Raw genomic sequence first — 25,000 nt, 5'->3', positions numbered from 1 at the left:
TTGAATCCAATATTTAATTGTACTGTACTTGTCCAATATGCTTACAATGTATATTCCTATTACTACCCAAGAGCAAGAGATACATAGACTTCACTGTGCAATGAAATTGTATCACATAACATGTACAAAGAAACAACAATTATACATGAAGTTTTGTGTGCTTACTGAGTACACATCTTTGGCAAACTTCTTCATCATTTCCATCAAACTTTCACTGAACCGACCACTAGAATGTACAAAAACACACACACACACATGTATCAAACTGTTAAACAGGAATGTTAAAGTATCAAAATAATTTTTCTTCTTAGAGTGCTTGGCATTCATGAATATACATGTACATGCATAAAAGTAAACCTATCATACTAGGAAAATAAATTCACCATGACGAACCGATAATAAGTCTTTATGATAGTGGTACCTTAAAACCGAGTCAAAAATTTACATAGTAATCTCAGACAAACCATCAAACTTACCCTTTTGTGTTGTTGACATATTGCCATAGTAACTGAAAGTTGCTGGCCACGCTGTCAGCCATCATCTTTGTGATACTGCTGAGTGAGGAGGGCAAAAACGGAAAGGGGTCACCTGAAGGGGAAACCAAAATGTCTTTACATTTATAGAAATGAGAGAAAACAATCTCAAATGAAATATTGTAGATTGAATTGAAACTGAATTAATGATGATGTTTTTTCACAATGCTTTGTTTAATGAGATAGATGTAAGAGATGGTCGCCTTTAATCAAGTAAGAGATAATTGTCTCTAACCTTTACTGGCACTACTGCTTTCCTGCTTTGTAGCATTTTTTACAGTTTTTTGCAATCCGTCTAACCAGTCTCCAAAACTCAAGTTCACATCACATAGATCACTGAAACATAGAATAATATTATGTCATCTCGTGAAGCAGTATGTTAACAATGAAAACATTTGGATAACTTGGACCATACACTTTACACCCTGTACATTTGATCTTACTTCTATTTCAAACTGACCTGTCAGTAACCAGACTGTGTAAAGCAGGAACTAGGGGTATCACAGTATTGCTTAGACTCTCACAGAGGGGACACAGGTACTCCAGCTGAACAATGTTATAACTCAGGGAGTGAGGGATACGAGACAAACGCCGCCTCTCCTTGACTAGAATGGCTTGAAAGAAGCTGAAAGAGAACAGGACAAGTGCTTTAGATCTTAATGTTTCAAAGACTAACATTATTTAATTTCTTTTTGGTAAATTTACATTATTTGAGAACAGATTATTTGTAAGGTTTTTTTTTTTATATGTTTGAGTTATAATTAAAAAACAACTGAAAAGCTGTCAATGTTACAACAAATGGGGTTTTCATTTATGTGAACTGTATCCATAATCCATGTCAACCCGTATCCAGTGAAATGGAGTACCCTATATGCAATATTTTGCCAAAAATGACTAAGTTCAAAAGCTGGTATTTTTTTCATAAATTATCGAAAATCAACATCCTAGCAATATGCACACCTCTGATACATGTACAATTGATCTGCAAAAGAACAACTTCCTATCTTGAGAACTGTAGGAGGATTTATCCGTACAATGAGGGTACCCTATATGCAATATTTTGCCAAAAAATGACTAAGTTCAAAAGCTGGTATTTTTTTCATAAATTATCGAAAATCAACATCCTAGCATTATGCACACCTCTGATACATGTACAATTGATCTGCAAAAGAACAACTTCCTATCTTGAGAACTGTAGGAGGATTTATCCGTACAATGAGGGTACCCTATATGCAATATTTTGCCAAAAAATGACTAAGTTCAAAAGCTGGTATTTTTTTCATAAATTATCGAAAATCAACATCCTAGCATTATGCACACCTCTGATACATGTACAATTGATCTGCAAAAGAACAACTTCCTATCTTGAGAACTGTAGGAGGATTTATCCGTACAATGAGGGTACCCTATATGCAATATTTTGCCAAAAAATGACTAAGTTCAAAAGCTGGGTTTTTTTTCATAAATTATTGGAAATCAAAATCCTAGCTATATGCACACCTCTGATATATGTACAATTGATCTGCAAAAGAACAACTTCCTATCTTGAAAACTGTAGGAGGAGTTATCCGTACAAAAGGGTACCCTTTTGGCAGCAGCCCGCCCGCCATTTTCACCATTTTAATAACCAGATTTTTCCTGGTTAAAAAGTCACTGGGCATGTTGTACATGTAGATGTACATTATAATATTTGTCGAAGGGAGGGGGTTAAAGTCTGGGAACAGAAAAACCATATTATCAATGGAAATCTTTAACGGACGACTACATGTATCAATGCCTTACTAAGTTGAGGCCCCTGTGACCTGATATTGTAACTGTAACCTACCTCTGCCAGCAGTCAGCATGCATGGTGTGGCCACAGGAATTAGTAAAACTTCCAACATGGAGATCAGAACTCGTGAACAGAGGATCCAAGTTTTCTCCATCGGTAGGGTTTCTACTTTTACACTGTGACATCACCGTAGATCTGAAACAAAAAATATCACAAATATTATTGTAAGTTGCAAGATTAACTGATTTCTCGCAATGTATAAATATTGCATTACTCATAATATATGGTGTAAAAAAAACTCACTTTATATATTAGCAAAGTCTAAATGACCAATCTTGCTTAATGTTCCTCAGTTAAAGATTTATTGATGCACACAGGTTGCTAGTTCAAAGCATACATAATCATATACTAGGCACCTTACTTAAACTGTACAATCATGTAGATATACAAGATGAACAGTCACTGTAGTCTTTTACCTTTGAACAAATCCAGCCAGCACCATGGCTCTGGAATTGTGAGAAATCTCCTGTTCCTCCTGACACAGAATGCAGGTTGCCTTGGTAATGCCGATACTGCAGGGAAGACTTTGATATTTCCCCAGAGCTACAGGGGTCTCATGGTGGGCACTTTCACTAGACAATGAAGGAACAAGATATCTGTGAGCCAATGCTCACTAGTGATACCCCCGCTCTGATGTGAATATGCAAAATAAGCAAAGTCGACATTTAACAGAAAGCTGGCATCTGATTGGTACAGAAATATATCCCACAATATGGCATGCCTAAACAAATAGTGTGTTAAAAAAATTCAAGCATTTGCGATATATAGCTGCTGAGAAATCTTCGAGGAACATTTGTTTCAAAATTTTGGCTAAATAAACAAAGTACTCATTTAACAGGAAGTTGACGTCCCGTTGATACAAAAATATATCCCACGATATGGCATGCCTTAACAAACAGTGTGTAAAAATTTCAAGCATCTGCGATAAACAGTTGCTGAGAATTCTTTGAAAAAATTTGAAAATTTTTGCTAAAAATAAACAAAGTCGTCATTTAACAGGAAGTTGACGTCTGATTGGTACAAAAATATATCCCACAATATGGCATGCCTATACAAATATTGTGTAAAAATTTCAAGCATCTGCGATAAATTGTTGCTGAGAAATCTTTGACGAAAATTTGTTTGAAAATTTTGGTTAAAAAATAAGCAAAGTTGTCATTTAACAGGATGTTGACATCTGATTGGTCCAAAAAATATATCCCACAATATGGCATGCCTTAACAAACACTGTGTAAAAATTTCAAGCATCTGCGATAAATAGTTACTGAGATAAATGCGACAGAAATTTTTGTTACGGAAGGACAGACAGACGGACAGACGGACAGACAGACAGACAGACGGACGGACAGACAGACACACAAGGGTAAAACAGTATACCCCCTCTCCTTTGGAGCGGGGGTATAAAAAGTACTGAATGTGCCTCTTAATTAAGTTTTAAATCCTTGAGTCATCCTGATGTACACTAACTCCGTGACCCAATCAGTTACCGATTTTTACACTGAAAATTTGTTCAACATATTTGTTAAAAGAAGTATACTAATCCACATGTTTTACTGTGGTTTTATTAATATTAAAGGGTATCAATTTTTCGTGGATAAAGTGAAAATCACAGTTTCAAGGATACGTAAATTCGTGGCCAATAACCCTATCAATACAAAATATTAGTGGAAATTGCAGTTCAATGAATATTTAATTTCAAGGATAAACTCAACAACGAAATCAATGAAAATTGGTATTTAACGAATATTGATGAAACCACAGTATTATATGAATACTTAATGTAACCAAATGTTCTGAGCAACTGCACACAAAACTCTGAATCAAATGTTTTTCCCATTGCTCTAATTGTTTGAATCTATCACTCAGGATTTAACAACTTACCTGATGTCCATTTCTGACGTTCCCCGTGTAAGTGAGGAATCTGCATCAGTGGACTCGAACAGATCAGCATTGTCTCGGATGAAGTTTTGTTGCATCTGAGAGATTTTGGCGATGATCTTCTCTTTCCTCTTTGCGGCCAGTCTGGCCTTCCTCTTCTTTGCTGCCTCATTTTCCTCTTTGCTAGAGGAGGCAAGTTGTTCTACAGGACCATTGGCCTCTGCAGAACTTGTCATCTGCCTCACCTCTATAAACTTCTACAGAAAATGAGGTAGAATTGTTAATAAGGGTAAAAAGATATAAACAGAGATAAGTTCATTCAATACACTGTATACAGGGAAATGTTCGCCCCATTTTATTTTCGCCCTTTCGCCCTCATTCTCAATGAAGGAATTTAAGAATAGGCGAATTCTAATGTCTTAACTTATTTTTCTTTAAACACAACTTTATCTGAACAAATTCAAGATGGGGCAAAGCCTTTTGCAAAGCAAGGAAGGCAAAAATAACATGGGGCAAAATATACAGTGTACAGTTATTGTAATTGATTGTTAGTTGTTAATGCTTGCATCAAACCCTAATTGATACCTGAAGAATCCAAGACAGCAAGTCCTTTGTGGAATCATGGGAAATATTCTTAGGATCAGTCACCAAGGATTCCAGTAGTTGCGTAAAGTTTGGTTCTCCTGTAAAAGGTTTATTTCATGTAGTATCCAGCATAAATGTACTCTAAATATGATAAATCTAATTAAAACTGAAATGTATGTTTAAACTTAGGATATTGTTAAATTCTACACCATCAAAATTCAGTATATAGAACTACAGTGATCTTCTTGAAAGCCAAAATTGGATTTGTGACAGTACCTTTCAGAGCTTTGCCAATGAAGTCAAAGTTGTGATTTCCCTCGTGAATGTTTCTTCTTTGTTCATGGAGAGCCAAACCAATCAAATGCAACACCTAAAACATGTTATCATACATTTTGATTAACATTAAATTTCTTTTTCCATTTAAAAATTGCCATTCAATGTTTGTCAGAATCATTTTCTTTTTGCTTAGGAAATTTAGCATGATATTAAGAATTTACATTAACAAAGCCATTCTATTTTTAGTAATCATCCACACTCATTAGTTTGTTCACAATTTAGCGCTAATCTTCTATTCCAGTTTGCTTTAATAATGGACCGCAGAAGCAGCCAGAGAGCACTAAGTATGATAACTAGTTCATTAAGTATCTTAAAGTAGATACATATACATGTGTAGTATAAGGATATGTATACTAGATTAAACTGTCCGATTCTTACCCTATCTAGCTGAGTCTCTGACCAGGATCTGGACCTGACTGCTACACTTCTCTGTAGAATAAGGCTCAGAATGTGGACTAACACATCACTCTGCAGAAGGTTGGAGATCTGAGCAAACTGGGGGGTGAACTTGGGGGGAACAGGGGGAGGTAGAGCTGTAAATAATTCATAGATTTACATTAACCTGTAGGTGTGCCTCCTCCCTGCAAGCCTAATATGACATACAACAAACATATACCAGGTATGTATGAACTGATCAAGCATAAAGATGATTCAATAGACATGTGACTCTAATGATAATTTTTAACTGTTAGGTACTCAATCAGCTCCTTCAATTTGGTCAATTTTTAATACAAGATGCAGTGATTTTGATCAAATACTGTAAATGTAGCCACCCCCCCCCCCCCTCCCCCAGCAAAATAAAATGTGCTTTCAAACATTTGCCAATGAGACATAATAATATCTGTGGACTTTTCCATTCCATATAAGTTACACTTACTATGGTTTGCAGATTTTTCCTCTTTTTTTCTCTTGATTTGTGTCTCTTCTGCCTATAAAATGACAAAAACAAGACATTCAGTTGATATTTAAACCAACATTGAAAATGGTAAAAAAAAAAGCATCAAAAAATTTTTTTGTCAAGAATGAGTTATCTCAAAAAACAGCATGTTATCTTACCTGTGATTGGTCAGTTCGACAATAATGGTAGAAATAAGGGTTGAACTCCTTATAACACTCATTCTTCAGTTCAAACTTCCCTGACCCAGCAGTACCTACTGAGGTTGGCTTTCTATCAAACATAGGAGCAATTGAAAAAACTATGAGACAAGAGATCAAACCAAAAAAATAAAACCAAAACAACCATACATTTTAAAAGATTTATCAGTAATTTCATTTTTTGATTTCATTACTACATGCAGTACATTAACATGCACATGTATTTCTACAGAACATATACATACCTGAAGTTAGCAACTGCATGAATGGCATCCTCTATGTCTGCCTTCAAGTTGGTCTACAATAACAGACAAACAAGTAACTATAGGCGCAGTGTCCCATTCACTCATCAGAACGTAAACAGGTAGGCCCTATATATCTTTCATATTTCATTATACATTAGAGCCACTTCCTCACAACTACACATTGACTTGTGCATTGTATCTAGGTTTGTATGATGAGGTTGTGAACTTATAACTACACATTAACTTGTACATGTACTTTGCATCTACAGGTGTATGATGAGGCTATGAACTCACACTGTCTGGCAAGTTTTTGGAGAGCTCACTGTTGGACATTGGGGAGATACACAGGAGATGGATGACCTCCCTTTTAAGGGTGTCTTCATGGGTGACCTGCCCCAGCCCTGGAACATATCTTTCCCCTGAAACACAACACAGAGATATGTGTACATTACACTTAGTACAATGAGTTGGTACAATGTACCAACAAGGTCAGTCAAACCTTCATAGATGAATTTTCAAATTATAGGGAGTGATTTTGATAGTTTGACCAATCTTGTGTGATTATGGGGACATTATTTTACGCATAGTCTCCTGTCTCATGAAATGCAAAATAAACAGTTAAATGGTTCACCAATGACTCGATAAGCCAGCATTGTTAGATGTATTTCTTTAACACAATTAATATCAAAACAACAATAAAATGTTACCTAAGATGATGAGCAAAAGGTTTAAAAACTCCTCAGCCAACATGATAGTTTGGCGAACATTGTCGTCCTGTCCTGTGGGTACATCATATTCTGGCCTGTAAAAACAAGGACAATCACGTCAAATCAAAAAAATCTAGAAATTACAGAGCTACCCTGTGAACATGTTTTATACATTGGAGTAAAAACACAATATCTCACTGACCTGATCCACAAAAGCAGTCCGTATCTGTTCAAAAGGTGTATCAGGAATTCATTGCTGTCAACAGCTGAGGCCCCGATCTTGATAATAGATTGAAAGTACACATGTACATAGAAATATTTAAGGATACCAGAATGCAATGCTTCTATCAATTTAGAGTACCTAGATAAGTGTTGCTTTTGAATGTCTCGTTCATTACAAGTTGGGGAAAAATTGTGTCTTCAAAGTTAAATTTCATTCTTGTTATTTGTTTTTTAGCTGTAGCTAATGAAAAGCTGATATTCGTTAAACATCAAAATGAGTCAAATAAATCATTTACTGCCTCTTAGCACCACCCTAAAAAATCAACATGAACTTTAACATACCTGAAGCATAAGAATATCCTTATCATACATCTCCTGTCTGCACTTTACATTGTGATAAAAGTAAATCTGAAAGTACAAAAATAAGTGAAAATATCTAAACTCAATCAACCTCAATTTGATCCATTTAAAATAGAAAAAGTTTTGTACACTGACATTTGAACTCAAAAGAATTGTAACCATTTCACAATTAAACACAAAAACTTCAGCAAACATAAGAATGCATGTACTGAAATCACAAATTCCATGCAAGTGTTGACCATTTTTACACTGTACCTGGTTCAACAGAGCGTATCCGTTCCTCCTCCAGAGTCCGGCCTGGCTCTGAGCGATCAACACCTGTACTCTGAGGGGCGGCTCTATCATCTTCACCGGGTCCAAGCCCTGGTCAGAGATTAAGAAAATAAGGTACACAATTTTACTCGATATTTACTCGTGCTGCAACCCAATTTATCTAAACATTTATCGATCATACCGAGGATTTTCTGGGAATAATTCATTCTCAAATTTATATTTATTACCTGAACATTTAATTCTGAGCATCCAAACTGCAAGTTATAATCTCCCATATAAACATGGAGTCCTAAAAAAAAAAGCCAGTGTTGAAAATCAAGATACTGCGGTATTTATACCGTAATTGAAAATTCAAAAAATCAAAATGAATGATGATTGTAATGAGGGAAAAATGGAATCTTTAATATGAAAACAAAGAAGCAAATTACCTGCTAGATAACGACTAAGTGGTAGATGAATAGAGACAGGTTGACTTTGTACATCATATTTCAAACATTTGACTGTGTGTCCACACACTGTAATGAAATCATTAGTACGTAAGGTTACCTCTTAATTAATAACTGTAAATTCCTTATTAAACGCGAGGAATTAATTTCCACATAAAATCGTGAGAAGCAATCCTCGCAGATTTTAAAATCTCGCTTTTATTTTTCAGACAGTTTCAAACTATAAGAAGTCATAACAAAAAATTGGTAATCGCGATTTTATGATCTTGCGATAAGATACACAACCGTGGAATCGCGGAATTAAGTACTCACATAAAATAAGGAATTTAAAGTATCCTCATAACAATAACGAAACAGACCAAAAATATTCATATAGGTCCATTGCATAATGTTGTAATGGTTCATATAATATTATTTGCATAATTTAATGTACTATACATTATGTATATTATATGTATATATAAAATTGTATTTCTATATCTTTTCTGCAAAACTTGACAAAGTCTGTATAAGCTGGATTTCTTAAGAATGCAAAATACTTAAATGCATTTGTATACCTATGTATGTATACATATATAGATTATACAAAATGAACCTGTGTGCTGTTCTGATTTCTGCGTGGTGTCTCTACACTGGGACAACATTTGGGCTGCCTGTCTGTAGGCCTCTATATACACAGTTCTCTGGAAAATCAAACAAACATATATATTACAGTGCATTTTCAAACAAGTACAAGTTTCCTGAGATTAAATGTTCACACACAAAAAATGGCACAATTTCTGTTTTGAAAAATTCAGAATACTTCAACTTTGTTCCAGTCGAAATGAAATTTATCTTCATTGATATATTTAGTGTTTGGAGTGTTCAGACAATTCTGAGATTCAACAACAATAATAAGGTTCCATATGAAGTGAAAAACGTTCTTACATCAGTGCTGCACCATTCAGTAAAGGAAGAGATGACATCATCCACCCTCATCTGGAGGTTAAAGGCTCCCTCCCACTCCGGCTCATACTCCAGATGCATTCCAGTCTGCCTCTTGACTTCATCCATTCCCTATTAACATATTGATAAAATAAAAACAGTAGAAGTAATTTAACACAGTATTAATAAATACCAATAAACAAAAAAAAGTATTAGATTAAAATATACATTAGATTGAAATTGATGATACAGACTGCATATCACGACAAATACTTTAGGATGGATGCCTAACTATGCAAGCTGCCTAACTAATGCCCAAAGGGCACTTTAATTATACATAATATTATGATGACCTAAAAAACAAAAATAATCTTTCAGATGTGTACTATCTCCTCTCCTTTTCTCTCTCTGTATCTCTTTCTTTCTCAAGTATGATTCAAAAGTCTGCTAACTGTACAGACTGTGTTGGGTGATTGGTGTTGGTATAGAGTACTCATCATCAAAACATATGAAATTCAAGTTTCTTTCAAACCAAGATGGGATATACTTTTACTATTGAAATTACCCACCTGCATCATTTTCAGAAGTTTGAGGAAGGACTGGTGACCTCTAAGAAAGCTCTCCCTCAACTTATCCGACCACTCGTCAGATGTTGGCTTACACAGTAAGGCATATCTACAACACAGCAAGGTATATACAACATCCCCATTCACAAGTCATCAAATGATTATCTATTTCTTGCAATCCAGTTTCAGTGAAATATAGATGAAACATTAAGGTAAATATTGACAATTGTTATCATTATCAAACAGCATCATCTGCCTTCGTGTATGGTACATCTGTAAGTGTATGATCTAATTCTTGTAACTATTTTCCTCTTGAGGTTTGAGAATTGTGAATGGCTGATGTACTAACTTGAGATCATAGAGCATGAAACAGGCCCGTTTGAATGAAGGAGTCCGGTCTGCTTTACTCAAGGACAACACACCATTAGCTGCAACAGAAGCAAAACCCAGTACATGCAATGTTGTTTACAAGAACAATTGTCTTCAGCAGAGTGATGAACTGCTCATCAAAGGATCCCATTTTTGTCTGCCATTACCAGTTACAATGCAGTTGTAAAGTTGCAGGAAAAATTGAATATTACACAAAGGAGACACATTTTCTCCTTACTCGATGCATGACAAACACAACCAGAACGTACCATTTTTCTTCTCCTCGCAAGCTGCCAGGAATGGAACCAAAATGACGTCCAACAAATCATGATCAGTAACCAGCATCCGAGCCTGAACAAAAAAGATGGAGTCTTATCTAATGGCTTCACCAGCTATATCCACTCTATCATATACTAGTATACACAGATTACACACATATCTATATATACAGGTAATTGTATATAGTATCAAAGGTTTGACAGGTTTTTCTGACCAAATTGTAAAGGAATACACTGAAGCTGTTCCGATTATACAGGCACACTGATAAGACAGTACAACTAGCAACAACTAGGTGTTTAACAGGTACATGAACATAGAACTGGTATACACCAGGGTACACTTGTAGAAAGTATCTACAATAAACAGGAGATTTTGTCTTTTAAAAATTTTCCAGTATACAGTACACTGCCTACAAAAAGTATTCAAAATGACAATATTATTATAATTATGCCTATAATGCCATCTTTATATAAATAGTTCAATTGGACAAAATTCTGACATTCTATTACCAATTACAGAAATCAAACATAAACATGTACAATGGACACTCACGTCAGGAACATGTCAATAAGGACACAATCTGGTTTTTGTCTCCTGATTTGGGCCAGTTTTTTGCCAATCATTGCATCAGAAAAATATCATTGCCCCTAACTTTTCAAACTTTTCCTAATCATGTAAAATGACCTAACTGTTACAGTATCAATTATCTGCTGTTCAAATTAAAAGGATTTTAATTTTTATTGAAATTCTTTTTATATCAAATCAACTGCCTACAACAGTGCCACTAAAGACACTTACTCAAGCATGTTGGGCAAATAGCAATAAGCCAGATTAAATAATTATTACAACACCCAAGAACCCTGGCTTAGAATAAACGTTAATGAACATTGCATTTTGTACTCCCAACTAACAGGATTTCTTGATTAACATACTTGTGGTGAATATTTAGTTAGCAGCCATCTATAATAGGGCATAGCCCTGCACCCTCTCCCTGAAATTTTGCAGTAGCATGACCAATGCATATCTATAGCATACTTTTACAGTAAATATGTAGAGCTCTCATTACATATCATACACATGTAAGTTAAACTTTCTGCTTCCCTCACTTAACAAGCATGTACAATGAATTATCAGCATGCTATCAATTATATCTTTATGAAACTATGTAAGAGGATATGTATAATCCCAATGACATGTTACCAAACCATGTGACTGTTAGCCAGTTATGTGATTTTTAGTTTGCCTAATATTAAGGGCATATGAATGCTGATGTCTTAAACTTTGGATTTTGTTATTTCCAGTGAAGCATTATAAAAGCATGCATACTTGTAATTTATCCAGATTCTGTTATTTTCATAGAAATGATTTAAAAGCATGAATATTTTATCCACTGACAGGCCTTTCATTTTGGCCATGGAAAGTGTTAGTATTAACTATGAAATTAATTTCTAAAAAATATTACATATGTGGTGCTTTTACACTAAATCTACCAGTGTTACAAAAATAAAGGCCCTCTATAGTAAACATTCTACTTTTAAAATCATTGAAAAGTAAGTAATCTACCGGGTAACAGTCATCATTAACATGACAAAAATTTCATTGATATGAGAGGTGAGAGAAAACCCACATGTCCAAGAGGGCTACCACATTCCCTGTCACATACAACCACTGTCGATCACAGGGATCGAACTCAGGTCACAGCGCTGATAAGTGAGTGCATTGTCCACTGCGCTACTTGGACACCTGGGTCATTGTAGATCTGATTTTAATTTTATAAAATTATCTGAAATTTTTGCCCTGCATAATTACATAAATAGGAAGACAGTTTAAGTTTTGCAATAACGGAATAAATGAATTGACCAAAAACAACATGCAAACAATACATTTAGTAAATGTAAATTTTAGGGGTAGTTAATGTTCACAGTTACTGGTTGACTTGTTATATTAGAAGCAACTACAGTGGTTACGACACTGAGGAATGGAAACGAGAAATGAGAACTCCACATAATTACAGTTTGAAACACAACCTCCAAACCCCTGATCTAAAGTAATTCCCAAATTCAAACAGATCAGAACTTTCGGAATAGAGATTGTTCTTCAAAGGAGATGCCTGAAAATGCATATAGCGCGCGTGTGGTGGGGTACAAACTTCTAAGACGTACCACTGTTCCTACGGCAAAAATTTGAACAGAGAAAGAGGTAATGGAGACTGGGCGATAATGGGTGTCCAGCAAAAACTCCGACATTAGCATGGAATAATGCTACAAGAACAAAACATACCATCAAACAAAGCAGTGAAAAAAACCAAAGGGGAGGGGGTGCATCTACCGGTCGGGACTTCATCCAACCACTTCACTCCTTCCCCTTTCTTTGTCCCCCACCATTTCTACTTTTCACCTGAAAGCAGCTGATTGCAGAGGCCATGAGAAGCAACTATTGAAAGCTCTGAATGTTCTTGACCATCTCTTGATTCATGCAGTTTCTTATTTTTATATTCCACTTAAAAGTATCATGCATGCTTTACAGCAAAATACCTCTACCAACACACTCACACATACACAAAAAATTTAATACTAAAATTTTGGTGTGAACAAAATAAACCTGGCTCTACAATCAGTCTGTTTTATTAGACAAAAAGTAGAAATGCTGAATGACTTTAAGCAGTTCACGTACCAGACTAGGAACCGTGTAAATTTGTACTGAGAGAGAGGCAACACACACTTCGTGATCGTGGTCGTCACGAGCAAAGTCACGCATCACATTCGGATACCACTGTTAACGATAACCACAAACTACATGTATATAGCATATTCTTGGACGTCAATTTTTTTTTTACCAACTCTCCTGATTGCCTTTCTGGATGGAAACGGGGATGGTACTATGACTTAAAACAATACTGTAGCTACATGAAGAACCAAGATATTATTGTTAAAACAGTTATTGCAATACTAAGCTTCATTTGAAATTTCCTAATTACTTAATCTTTTTTTTTTTTTTACTTTTTTAACCAAGTCTACCTAATAGATGTTTTATTTCCTGTGTAAAATAAAAGATATTATATCACATATGTATCTACAATTAACACTGCATTATTTTATATTTATTAGTATAAATTCTATTTTTTTAACTTAATGAATTCAATTTAATTAAAAGTTCAGAAAAGTTCCTCATAATTAATTTCACCAAAAATTTTTAAAAAGTTAACCTCATACCTTAGTAAATATGACAGCAAACTGCTTCTTGCACTCCTGATCCATCAGAACTCTGTCAATATGTACAATGAACAAGCCATACACAAGATAAATGACTTGTCAACTGCTTATAAACATTCAGTGTTAAAATGAAATTTGTCAACTGCTTATAAACAAATTAGTGTTATTACATGAAAATATGATAAATATCTTACATATCTCGGTAATTGTAATATGAACTTACCCAGCCATTAACAGTTGATGACTCAGAATCCTTGCCACTGAAAGTACAAATTAAATTATGCATCAATTTAAAGTACAAATGTACAAAAGGAAAAACTCTGTGTTGAATACAATATCAAAGCAACAGCATATATTAACAAAATTTTGTCAGAAACCCATGCTATATGCCTTATTTACAAACAATTTTGGATTTCTGATGAAAACTTAACTTCAATTACTGAAACAGCATTATATCAATTGAAAACTACTATGTGTAGACCAGGTGTCATTTGTGAATTTTTAAGAGTAAAAGCTTGCATTATGGCCCTCCTATGTCTTCTGTTTCATACCTTTCCACAGTTGAGTGTCATGGAGTAGCAGTTTCTCCATCAAGGATTTCCCATCTTCTTGTGGCTTCATACTCAGGAGGCAGAACAGCCTACGTAATCCATCTACAGGGCAACGAGTCACCAGTCAGATAGTGGTAGTACACAGGAGTGTATCAGTAGTTATATGGTCATTAAGCACACCCCATAGTCTTACAGTATGTTATACTTTACAGTTAATAAAATACACTATGTATTGTTGCACCATGTAATACACAAATACAGTCTTGTGTTCTTAAAATACACTATACAGTTTTCTGTTCATAACATACACTCCATCTATATATTCATAAAATACACCCCACATTTAAAATGCACATACTTGTACATGTATAATAATCCTGCAATTATATGTTTATGAATATAATATGTTCACATAATACACTTCACACAGCAGAATACAGTGTATGTGTAACACATGTTGATCAGATTCTTATGGTCTTGTACCTGATTTCTCAATCATTTTCTGGAGCCACACCATCAACCTAAGGCAGAATGTTTGGTGAGCCACCACTACTGTATGCATGACCTGAACCTTCAGAGGTTTGCTACCGTGTCTGGAGGTACTCTGCTGCAAAAAAAAATTACATTTGTTACTACAAAGTTTTTTATGGCCTTTTCCACATAAACCTATTAATAAAACCTGAAATTTTCTTCTACGTGAAAACAAACTACATATTAGATTAAAATAATATTGATTCAATTAGTGTAAGGTAGGCCAACATGGTACATGTATCAGCTAACTAGCATCCCCATTTTAAATCAAACATGGAAAAGTACTTACATCTATGATAGTTCTACATTGTTCACAGGAAGTGAAGCAACCCCTGTACACAGTGGCACGGCCCTATAAAAACAAAGTTACAAGCTCAGATTACTAAAGAAATCATTGATTATACTCAAAACAATAGAGAGTGAAAATACCATCAAATCTACATGTACTTTTTATCAGTGAACTTATCTTTTTTCTGACCATGTTTTAATTTTCCTTCATATATATTAGTCCGGACTACTGTTACATGAACAGGGATTACAAAATTACCAAACCAGCACATGCATCTTAAATGCATGGAACTTTCAATGAACATACATGTATCAACCAACAAACTTTTCTGAACATATATCGGTATTCAAAGTTTATTTCATCACAGTTTATTGTATAGGTAATGGATGCTGATGATTTAAGTCTTTGACAGCTTACCTCTCTGTCCACGAGTGTGGCAAACTCCCTGGCCTGCTGGGCTGTGCAGTGTTTGACAGCCCGCTGTAGGGTCTTGATCACCTGAAACATTCAACATTGTATATGTCAACCTGATCATAATTAAACTAGAACATTCTGTAAGACATGTGAAATATGTAGCTTACAATGCTTTCACCCTTCTATTTAGTGTCCTTTGACTAGAACATTTTGAAAGCTAAACCATGATTTAAAAGAACAATCTAAATAATTTCTCATTTTGACTTGTCTGGTTTGAGCTATTCAGACTGATATATACAATTTCTGAAGCCAACTCTTACTGATCTGAAGATTGTATTATTTTCTCACTACAATGATCAAGTTAGTTGAAGAATCAAATCGCTGTTATGTTTAAAAATTCTATAATAGTTATAAACAGGTGAACCGTAGTACAACAAATCACCTGATCAAAGGTATGGACTTCATCATTGAACAGCATGGTGATGTATGTATCGTTCAGCTCGCCCTCCACCTGGAGGTCGGACGGAAGATTATCACACTGGTTCCAGGTCAGAATCTCTACAATGTACTGCAGAGCAGCCATGAAGAGGGCACTGGCCCGATCAGTCAAGTCTACTGGCAGTGTCTCTATGGGGTTCTTTTCATCCTGATTGACCTCGTTTGGAGAATGTAGGTTACAGAAGGGGTGTGAGGTCCAGGCTTCTTGGTCCCCACAGTCACAGTACCCACCACCCCCAGAGGTATTCATCTGTACAGAAAACAAAAATGCATGCTTTCATTTAACAATATTAAACTAAGAGTTATTCATCTGTACAGAGAGAGAGAGAGAGAGAGAGAGAGAGAGAGAGAGAGAGAGAGAGAGAGAGAGAGAGAGAGAGAGAGAGAGAGAGAGAGATCAAAGAAATGCAGAGAGTTAACAATCAATTTCAAATTTCTTAATTCAGATTTATAAATTCATATAAACTTTACAGTAAATTCTGATAGAAATACTGTCAATGTAAAAAGAAGGAAACAAAATTTGGCTGATGCTACTTTTTGCTGAGATTACCTTGTATCTATGGTTCTTGTGTGCACCATTTTGAAAACAGTCTATGCACAGAACACATGTTGGGTCATTGGCACAATCCCTGTAATAAAAAATAAAAGGTTATGCAATCTGAATAAGCAAATGATATATCTTTACTAAAAGATCTAACACAAGCTTATAAATACGGTTTTGTACTAAAGGTCAATTTTTCTTTTCTTTGTTTTCTTTTTTTCGAAAATTACTTTTTAGAAAACTTTAAAGGGTTAAGTAAGAAAAAGAACAAAATGTGTATGGCTTTCACAATTTTTTGGAGATTATTCTTTCAAAATTTCATTATGCAGCTAAAGATTATATCAAATTGCTAACCTTTCCAAAATGGCTTGGTCATATACTCTATAATAATTTTATTTCTATGTGTGACTGAAACTTCCTTCTTTACCTGCAAGAGTAGGTGGGTTCTCCAGTTTTGAAGACTTTACCACACAGCTGTGAAGGCATGTTTTTTGCTTTGAGTTCTTCAAAAACAACCTCTGGATCTTGTCGACACAGGAAATATTCCATCGGTCGAAACAAGAACTTGTGTGCCAAACGTTCCTCTTTTCCTGGGTCATGATTATTACCAAAGACACTAAGAACAAATATCCTCCAGTGCTTCTTTAGCGCTGGTAGTAAGTTTCCTTTTTCACAGCTGTTCCACCATTCCTGTAACAGAATATTATTACATGTTTTCTTAGACAAATCAAGTTTCAAACACAAATTAAAATATACACGTATACATGAGAGCATATTCTACTATCGTTAAAGGTAACAAGTTCAGGAACATCATGTGTTTTTTTATGTTACAATATCTCATGTGTGGTGCAAGTGTACTGACCTCCCAGATACATGCAGCTACCATTCAATTTACCATTATTCAGTGTGCTCATTTTGGCTGCATGCCAAAAAAGGTTGTTTACTTGCATGTACCATATGAACCAACATTTGTGGAAAAGTACTAGTGATGGAATAATTTCCTTTCAAAAGGGTTGATGCACATTAGAAACCTCACAACACTGATTACTATATTATTAATTTATGTGACAATGATAACTATATTGTTTAAAATGAACCTTTTTTTAAAAATAACAATTTACAACACTTGCAAGTATGTGAAGATTCTTAAACATTTTTTTTAATTCAAAGACATTTCTTTCTGTTTAAATGTCAAAAAGTTAATGTAAGTGTAAAATTGTGCACTTACACAGCACAGTGAATATTTAATTGAATATATGCACTTAATTTGCAGACTAGAAACTGAGGAATATAAAAGAGGTGTAAGTATAATTGGGTTTCGGAATCAACAGCATAAGCACATTAGATATAATAACAGTGTGCCACAAACTAAAACTTATTTATAACAGTTTTCATAGGATAATTATGCAACTGGTTTTGTTACTATGTCGAAATTTAGAAGAACTGCGATTGCACAAGCATTCAGGTGATTACGATGGAAAATATATCTGTCATTGCCTTTTTATATAAAATGCAAAATATTGACATGTTTCATACCTCTAACAATGTATCTTGCCTATATTCAGGCGTTGCAATAACATTCTTCATCGCCATTTTCCATTATTTGCGAAACTTTATCAATTTCGAACGGATCTGTTGTAGTAAAAGTTCTCCAACGTTCTTTGTTTACAAGCGTTTCAATTCCTCTGATTCGATGAAGACCGATCCCGATCAAATAATAAAAAAACGAAAGCAAAACTGTTCTAAACGAAACTTAGCTGTAACAGACCAAGCCATGGAAAATATATCAGATGTTACTGTTGAAGAATGTACAAAATCAAGATACTTAGCACCCATGCGTTTGAAATATAAACAGGTATATTTTAATTGATTTATAATAGTTTAAGATATAGTATCACAATGTCTAACGTTATAAGTTTTAAAATGGAATTGCATATCATAATTGTTTATAAGAGTTTTATAATATGAACAATAGAATTTTGGACATGTTGATTTTAAATGTATTAATATGATGTACATGTATTTGTTATCAACACTGAAGTGGCTTCTTAGCAATGATAACAGTTTTTAAATTATGATCATTTTCATAGAAAAATTAAAAAATTCTTCACTTGAAATTAATCAAGTTTATAGAGCATCCATGCATGTACATGATGTACATGTATCTAGTGTCTCGACCAATCAAATCAATTTTCAGAAATTTAACTTTTATCAATTTACATTTTGGTGTAGCCCATTCAACCTTAAATCCTTGAATTTCAAAGATGGTAACATACGTACATGTACAACTTTCGATTATCATTTCTTATTTTTTTTTTTTATGATGTAGCGTGTACACAATAGTTATATCCTATTAAATACAGTTTTACTTATACATGTACTTATGGTCAACATTGTGTGCCAACTGCCGAATGAAGAAGAAATCAGCATACATCACCATATAACTTAATACTAGTAAATAATTTGGCTGCATGGGCAAGATAGCAAATACAGTGTATGTTGTTCATATAGAGTTTTGGGGAATTAATTCTGGCCAACTAATTCACGAGACTGTTGACTTTATTCTGTAGAATAAAGAAGATAAGTGTTGGGACCTGATATCTGAACATGATGAGTAAGTAACAGAGGATTTCACACCCACTGAGAATGCTCATGGCATGTACTATAGCTGACAGAGCCATGGTGTCCACTCATTTTCCTCTGGCTTGGGATTTTGATTTTGCATTATGATGCTTAAAATCAATCAGTGAGAAAAAGAATTCAAACATATATACATGTATAATAACTAACATGAGCTTTTTCACTGGGTGTTAATTTTCTGTTATTTTTATTATTGATATAGGTCATTTTTGTTGAAAGGTACTTTAATATTGTAATTGCATCAACACACTTTAACTGAACCCATGCAGGATTGTTTTTTAAAATTATGTTACAACTGTACATGTACACTAAAAATAATTAAGCAGTATGGTGACATTTTCTGGTGCAGATTATACAAATGGACAGCAGTCTGTATTCACTGATTTTTTACCCAACTTTTGGAGGTGCATATATATGATACTTTAGTGGGTACTATATACCTGAATTTATGCTATGGTAATTAATTGGTTTCAATTGATTTAGTTATGGCAATTAGCATCAGAATGGGTACTGACCTGAAGGCCCCTGCATTTTGAATTTTAACGGGGACTTTTGTTAAAATATGAATTGAAATGAAATAATATTTAAAATTTGAAAAAATGTTTTTAGATTCTTTCACATTCATTGCAAAGAATGTCATATGGGTTTTTTCTATTTATTAATATTTCAGTATAAACTTGTTACATGTACTTCCACCATAAAAATTAAGCAAACACACAGAAATTATATACGGTAAAAAAAAATTATTTAACATTTCTAATTAAAATATGTAACAAAAATCAAATGATTATTTCTTCAGAATGGCTCAGGGAAAATATGGGATGCAATGCAAGTACATAATAGGTATGTTTACATGTGAAACAAATATTTTCTTAAATTTATAAAATACAGTGCATAATTCTATAAATTCTACCAATCTGACACACTTTGCTGGATCACTCAATCCTCGTCACTCAGTAGAGTTATCCTTCTTTGGTCCATGTTCTATTCAAGTACGACGTAAAATTGAACTTTATAATTAATATTGATCTGATAGCCGGTGGAAACGATTCAAGACATATGGTATACCAGTACATGTAATACTTTCAATGTAAAATTTGAAACATATAATAGATCTAGATGATCTAGATTCTAGATAAATTAAATTCATTGGGTAGACGGCTGTTAACTTTTGAGATACTTTGTAATCAATTAGCTGCATGATAAAATTTAAGACTATATTAGTATATTTAAATTTTTATTATTGTTTGAATTTATATAATGAACACCTACAGAACCATTTTGATAAGGACTTGAACGAACTCTGGGTAGTTGTGTCAAAAAGTGATGTGATGTATATGTAGGCCGGTTTATTTCATTGTTGGATAATATAGTCAGCTATGGCTCTTTGAGATCAACAATATTTGTCCGACTTTTGAGCTAAGATTAGCAATCTATGCATATTTCACTTGAAACCAGCGTCATTTTCAACTTGTTTTGATTCAAGAAATAGATAGTTGTGTCCTACCACAGGTCCAAGTTCTTGTAAAAATGATTCTGTTAATAAACTCTCATCTTTCAGCTTAAATTCCCAACTATAAGTTCTTACTTTAAAAGTTTCTACTTTGAGACCTTGTTATTATAGGTGTAGAAATCATCATCTATAGCAAACACTTAATATATACATGTAGTTGGCCTTTGCTCACTATCTTTTTACATTAACATTATATACTTATAATTTTTTAACCAGTGTTAATTAAATTTCAGAAAATCAACCTCCTTTTGACAGATTTTTTAATGCATTATTTTTTCTTGCCCATTTTAACATATACATGTATTTGTATACTATTCAAATTTTTACAGTGTTGCCGTTCTTCTGTTCAACAAATCTACGGACTCTTTTATATTTGTGAGGCAGTTTAGACCAGGTAAATATATTGCAATATCTTGTATTTTCCTTTGAAGCAAACAGACAAAACTTATATATCCATGTAAGTAGTCTGTGCATAAACAAAATACATGTACTAGCTGTTAAATACCGGTAGGTCATTTGGAATTAACGAAAGGCATGTTTTTGTAATAAATGTAATCAAGAACTAAGAGCAATCATCATTTCTTATTATGAAGTAGTTGCATGACTACTGCTATTCAATCATCTTGATTTGCCTTTAATTTTTTTTCCAGCTATTTATTTGAATAACAGCAAAACTGAACAGAAGAATGATGAAGTAATAATTGACACAGATAAATTCCCCGGGTCGCTGGGAATTACATATGAGCTTTGTGCTGGACTGATCGACAAAGATGTCAGTCCCACAGAAATTGCCAAAATGGAAATCCATGAGGAATGTGGCTTTGATGTTCCTATGGAGTCTATCGAACATGTGACCTCATACAGGTAGGTGATTGGCTGAAATAGATTTATGATAAAAAATTCCTGCATTTTTTGTTAACTTGAATCTGTCAAAAGCACATGAGAGTACATGTAGTTTGTATTTGTGGTATATGTCCACAGGTTCTCTCTTGAAGGTTATCTTCACACATTGTATAAAGCGATATATAAAAATAGCACAATTAATACAGGTACCCTTTTGATATTTTGTATTGTTTTATTTATATATATATATGCTTAATCAAAGAAGTTATTTGTGTCTACAGATGAGATTATCTTAACACTTTGTATAAAGCGATATATAAGATAGCACAATGCAGATATATCCTTTTTATATTTTGTATTGTTTATGTATATGCTTAATCAAAGAAGTTATTTGGTGTAGAAATTCACAAGTAACTTTCTCTCTCTCTCTCTCTCTCTCTCTCTCTCTCTCTCTCTCTCTCTCTCTCAATATTGACTTGTTGTATTTAGCCTTCTAAATTAACAGTATGTGTTGATTTTCATTGTAGAAATATACTTATGAGTGATAAAATGGTATTAATACGATACTCTTATAAAGAAAATATCTAGTTTCTTGTGTAGGATTCTGAATAAATATGCATGTATTTTAAAATTATAGCGCTAAAAAAAGTAATATACAGTTCATTAACCTTACTCAGCATTCAAAATACATGTACTGAAATAGAATAACAACAATAAAATCTAAAATGTCTGCCACAACACACAATGTCTGGATTCAATATCCATGTCTACCTGTACAGCGCTAAAATCCTGAAGTTTAGAATGTCGGATATTAACATGAAATAGAGTTCTGTAAGGATTTATGTGCAGAATGAAAGAAAGCCATAGGGTAGGTCATTTCTTTGAATACAGATTACGCCACTGCAACTCATATCAGACAATCATTTGACAGATCCAAAATTATGCGACCCTCGGCATTCAGGATATTTATGAATGGTGAGAAAAATATAACATGTATAAATCCTTCGTCGGCTCTAGGACATTTTTTATAGACGTGCGGGATATAGATTTCATACGATAAAATGAAAATTTCTAATTATATATTCATTTGCAGATTGTAATATTTATAAGTTGAGCATAAAGTTATGCTAATTTTAATGTAATTAAAAATTTGATGAAAATGGGGTACTTCCGGTTTCATCTCTGAAATTAAATTCATGGTGACATACTGTTCATCTCAATGATAAATTTTTTGTTATTTATTTTTCATTACAGAAAAAATTCTTGAATTTTTAAAGCTGCTTGGTCCGATTTTATATCAAATTTTATGCACGCTTTTAAACGATGGCTAGGCTTAGTATATGTATTATAATAGACATTGCAGTAGTTTTACCCGTCAATTATGCCAAATTTCAATGAAGAAAAATACGTACAAAATTTGCTAACAAAACAAACGACATTAATAGGTACCGCGTTATTTTGCCTCATGTTAAATTGCACCCCTGACGACGAGACGGGAACGGTTGTATTACGAATTTGACATCGCTTTAAATAAAGGTCGAAATGATCAAACAAATTACAAATAAACATGTGTACGTTCTGTTAGCCAATATTTCTAAAGTCTGCTTTCTTTACAATCGATGCATAGCATGCGGGTTGAATAACCCCAATCATTCGGGGGACGAAACCCTGCAGTTTCCTTTTCTAAACTTTCCCGTGATGCATTTTGGTTTGTTTTTTCGTTTGCCCAAAGAGAAATTATTTTTATTTACTTTGAATATTTCTAACTTTGACAGGAGACTGATTCTGCTAGTGTAAATAGGAGAAAGTCCATAACTTTCTAAGATAAATAATTTGTATGAAAAAAAAATTGATACTGTAATTACCAAAAAATCGGACCAAGCAGCTTTAAGATCTATATACACAAGTTTGAATAAAAAAATGATTATTTTCTTTTCTATATGAATCTTCTCTCTGTTGGGAACAAAAATGTGACTTAATTCTCAGGATTCAATTAAAGCTCGTGTCATTTCTGTCAGAAAATTGATATCAGTGAGTTTTAGTGCAATTGATTGTTCACATCTTTGAACATGTCAACTTGGTGGCATATAGGAAAAACCCCAATAAATTTTCCTTTTTAACCAAATTAAAGAGCTATCTGTCAAAACTGCTTTGTAGTAGCAGACATCATTCTGTGCATACCAAATCTGACAACCATATATACATTTATCAATTAATCTTTATAAAAGTACCGTTAGTGGTTTTTGGATCCCATAATTTTTTCCCCTGGGGCAGGGTTTGGGTGTCTGATGGAGGTTTTTCTTCATAAGGGGGCTGTTAAAGACCTATTTTAACTATTTAAAATGAATTTTAGATCTTTTAATTTTTTCTTCCATACTCCCCCCCCCCCCTCTTCCCAGGTACCCCTGGACATGCAGTATATTATTCAAATTGGTTGAAACTATTTTTTTAAAAATCACAATGAAGTTAAACCCCTTTGAAATACAATGCAATTGTTAAAAAAAAATATTTAGAAATATTTAACTGAAACAACTAGATAACTTACCTCTAAAAGTGGTAGTTGACTTTGAATACCATGTGGGCACATAAAATTTATGTTGAGCAAACTGTAGTTTGGAAAAATCACAAAATATGATCTAATGTCGTATTTCTTTTTTTTTTCCTTGTATTGTACATTAGTCACTTGTTAAAAATTACTATTGATTTTATAAAAATTAGTCATTTTAATATATTTTTGTTATTGACTGTAAAAATAATTATATTATATTTGTCCATAGTTTTGCAAAAGTTCCATATCAGAGTTATCTATCCTTAACTTATTCCCAGGGTAAGGGGGGATGTCTTACAAAGAACAATAAATTTGTTGAAATACAGAAATTTGATTAGATTACTCCTTAGATTTTTTTTTTATTTCAGTGAAGTTGATAGATACACGTATATCAATATGTCTCTATGTCCAGCTGAGCTAAATTGACTTATGGGCAATACGTAATAACAATGAATTGATGTAATGAAGACTTTCTTTTTTGTTCAGATTAAATATATTTTAATATTTTACAAATCCTGACATTTTTTTACTTCTAAAGGTCTGGCGTTGGGACCACCGGATCAAAGCAGTATTTATTCTATGCTGAGGTAACAGAGGAAATGCGGACTGGAAAGGGCGGGGGTGTCGTGGAGGAAGGAGAAATGATTGACGTGATTGAAATCCCAAAATCAGAGGTCATGACCTTTGTCATGGACGAGAACATTAACAGACCAATTGGAATGATGTTTGCTGTTTTATGGTATTTTCAAAATAAAACGAAATCGTAAGATA

At 33.7% G+C, this 25,000-nt stretch overlaps 2 protein-coding genes across 6 annotated transcripts in view; one reads left to right on the top strand and one right to left on the bottom strand.

The window, feature by feature from the left end:
• LOC128176019 (E3 ubiquitin-protein ligase UBR2-like) overlaps positions 1-18,379 on the bottom strand; it is a 24,600-nt gene extending 6,221 nt beyond the window's left edge. Inside the window, exons 1-36 of one of the 3 annotated variants that reach the window (XM_052841989.1) lie at positions 18,222-18,379; positions 17,113-17,375; positions 16,695-16,773; positions 16,089-16,394; positions 15,650-15,730; positions 15,233-15,295; positions 14,896-15,019; positions 14,413-14,514; positions 14,085-14,121; positions 13,862-13,913; positions 13,323-13,421; positions 10,640-10,721; positions 10,351-10,429; positions 10,005-10,110; positions 9,439-9,567; positions 9,107-9,194; positions 8,494-8,580; positions 8,293-8,354; positions 8,048-8,155; positions 7,775-7,840; positions 7,413-7,489; positions 7,211-7,305; positions 6,798-6,922; positions 6,504-6,556; positions 6,220-6,331; positions 6,041-6,092; positions 5,542-5,696; positions 5,104-5,197; positions 4,828-4,925; positions 4,246-4,499; positions 2,781-2,936; positions 2,359-2,499; positions 994-1,158; positions 769-869; positions 477-588; positions 166-226 (exon numbers count right to left, since the gene is read on the bottom strand). In XM_052841989.1, the coding sequence (XP_052697949.1) occupies positions 166-226; positions 477-588; positions 769-869; positions 994-1,158; positions 2,359-2,499; positions 2,781-2,936; positions 4,246-4,499; positions 4,828-4,925; positions 5,104-5,197; positions 5,542-5,696; positions 6,041-6,092; positions 6,220-6,331; positions 6,504-6,556; positions 6,798-6,922; positions 7,211-7,305; positions 7,413-7,489; positions 7,775-7,840; positions 8,048-8,155; positions 8,293-8,354; positions 8,494-8,580; positions 9,107-9,194; positions 9,439-9,567; positions 10,005-10,110; positions 10,351-10,429; positions 10,640-10,721; positions 13,323-13,421; positions 13,862-13,913; positions 14,085-14,121; positions 14,413-14,514; positions 14,896-15,019; positions 15,233-15,295; positions 15,650-15,730; positions 16,089-16,394; positions 16,695-16,773; positions 17,113-17,375; positions 18,222-18,278 (3,921 nt within the window). In that variant the 5' untranslated portion in view covers positions 18,279-18,379. Of the gene's footprint in view, positions 1-165; positions 227-476; positions 589-768; positions 870-993; positions 1,159-2,358; positions 2,500-2,780; positions 2,937-4,245; positions 4,500-4,827; positions 4,926-5,103; positions 5,198-5,541; positions 5,697-6,040; positions 6,093-6,219; positions 6,332-6,503; positions 6,557-6,797; positions 6,923-7,210; positions 7,306-7,412; positions 7,490-7,774; positions 7,841-8,047; positions 8,156-8,292; positions 8,355-8,493; positions 8,581-9,106; positions 9,195-9,438; positions 9,568-10,004; positions 10,111-10,350; positions 10,430-10,639; positions 10,722-12,811; positions 12,911-13,322; positions 13,422-13,861; positions 13,914-14,084; positions 14,122-14,412; positions 14,515-14,895; positions 15,020-15,232; positions 15,296-15,649; positions 15,731-16,088; positions 16,395-16,694; positions 16,774-17,112; positions 17,376-18,221 lie in introns of all 3 variants that reach the window. The other 2 variants (XM_052841990.1, XM_052841991.1) reach the window with 2 other exon arrangements.
• On the top strand, positions 18,364-25,000 carry LOC128176020 (uridine diphosphate glucose pyrophosphatase NUDT14-like). 3 transcript variants are annotated; one of them, XM_052841994.1, is made up of 6 exons: positions 18,401-18,540; positions 19,256-19,299; positions 20,125-20,168; positions 21,168-21,232; positions 21,489-21,702; positions 24,768-25,000. In XM_052841994.1, exons 3-6 carry the CDS (start codon positions 20,152-20,154, stop codon positions 24,994-24,996), a joined length of 525 nt encoding a protein of 174 aa, XP_052697954.1. In that variant the 5' UTR covers positions 18,401-18,540; positions 19,256-19,299; positions 20,125-20,151; the 3' UTR covers positions 24,997-25,000. The 3 variants fall into 3 exon arrangements, with proteins under 3 accessions (XP_052697952.1, XP_052697953.1, XP_052697954.1); XM_052841992.1 differs by lacking the exon at positions 19,256-19,299 and having other exon boundaries at positions 18,364-18,540; XM_052841993.1 differs by lacking the exon at positions 20,125-20,168 and having other exon boundaries at positions 18,373-18,540.

Source organism: Crassostrea angulata, chromosome 3 (genome assembly GCF_025612915.1).
Source record: "Crassostrea angulata isolate pt1a10 chromosome 3, ASM2561291v2, whole genome shotgun sequence".
NCBI lineage: Eukaryota > Metazoa > Mollusca > Bivalvia > Ostreida > Ostreidae > Magallana > Magallana angulata.
The sequence above is the reverse complement of the archived record's forward strand: the minus strand, read 5'-3'. Positions and strand labels throughout refer to the sequence as shown.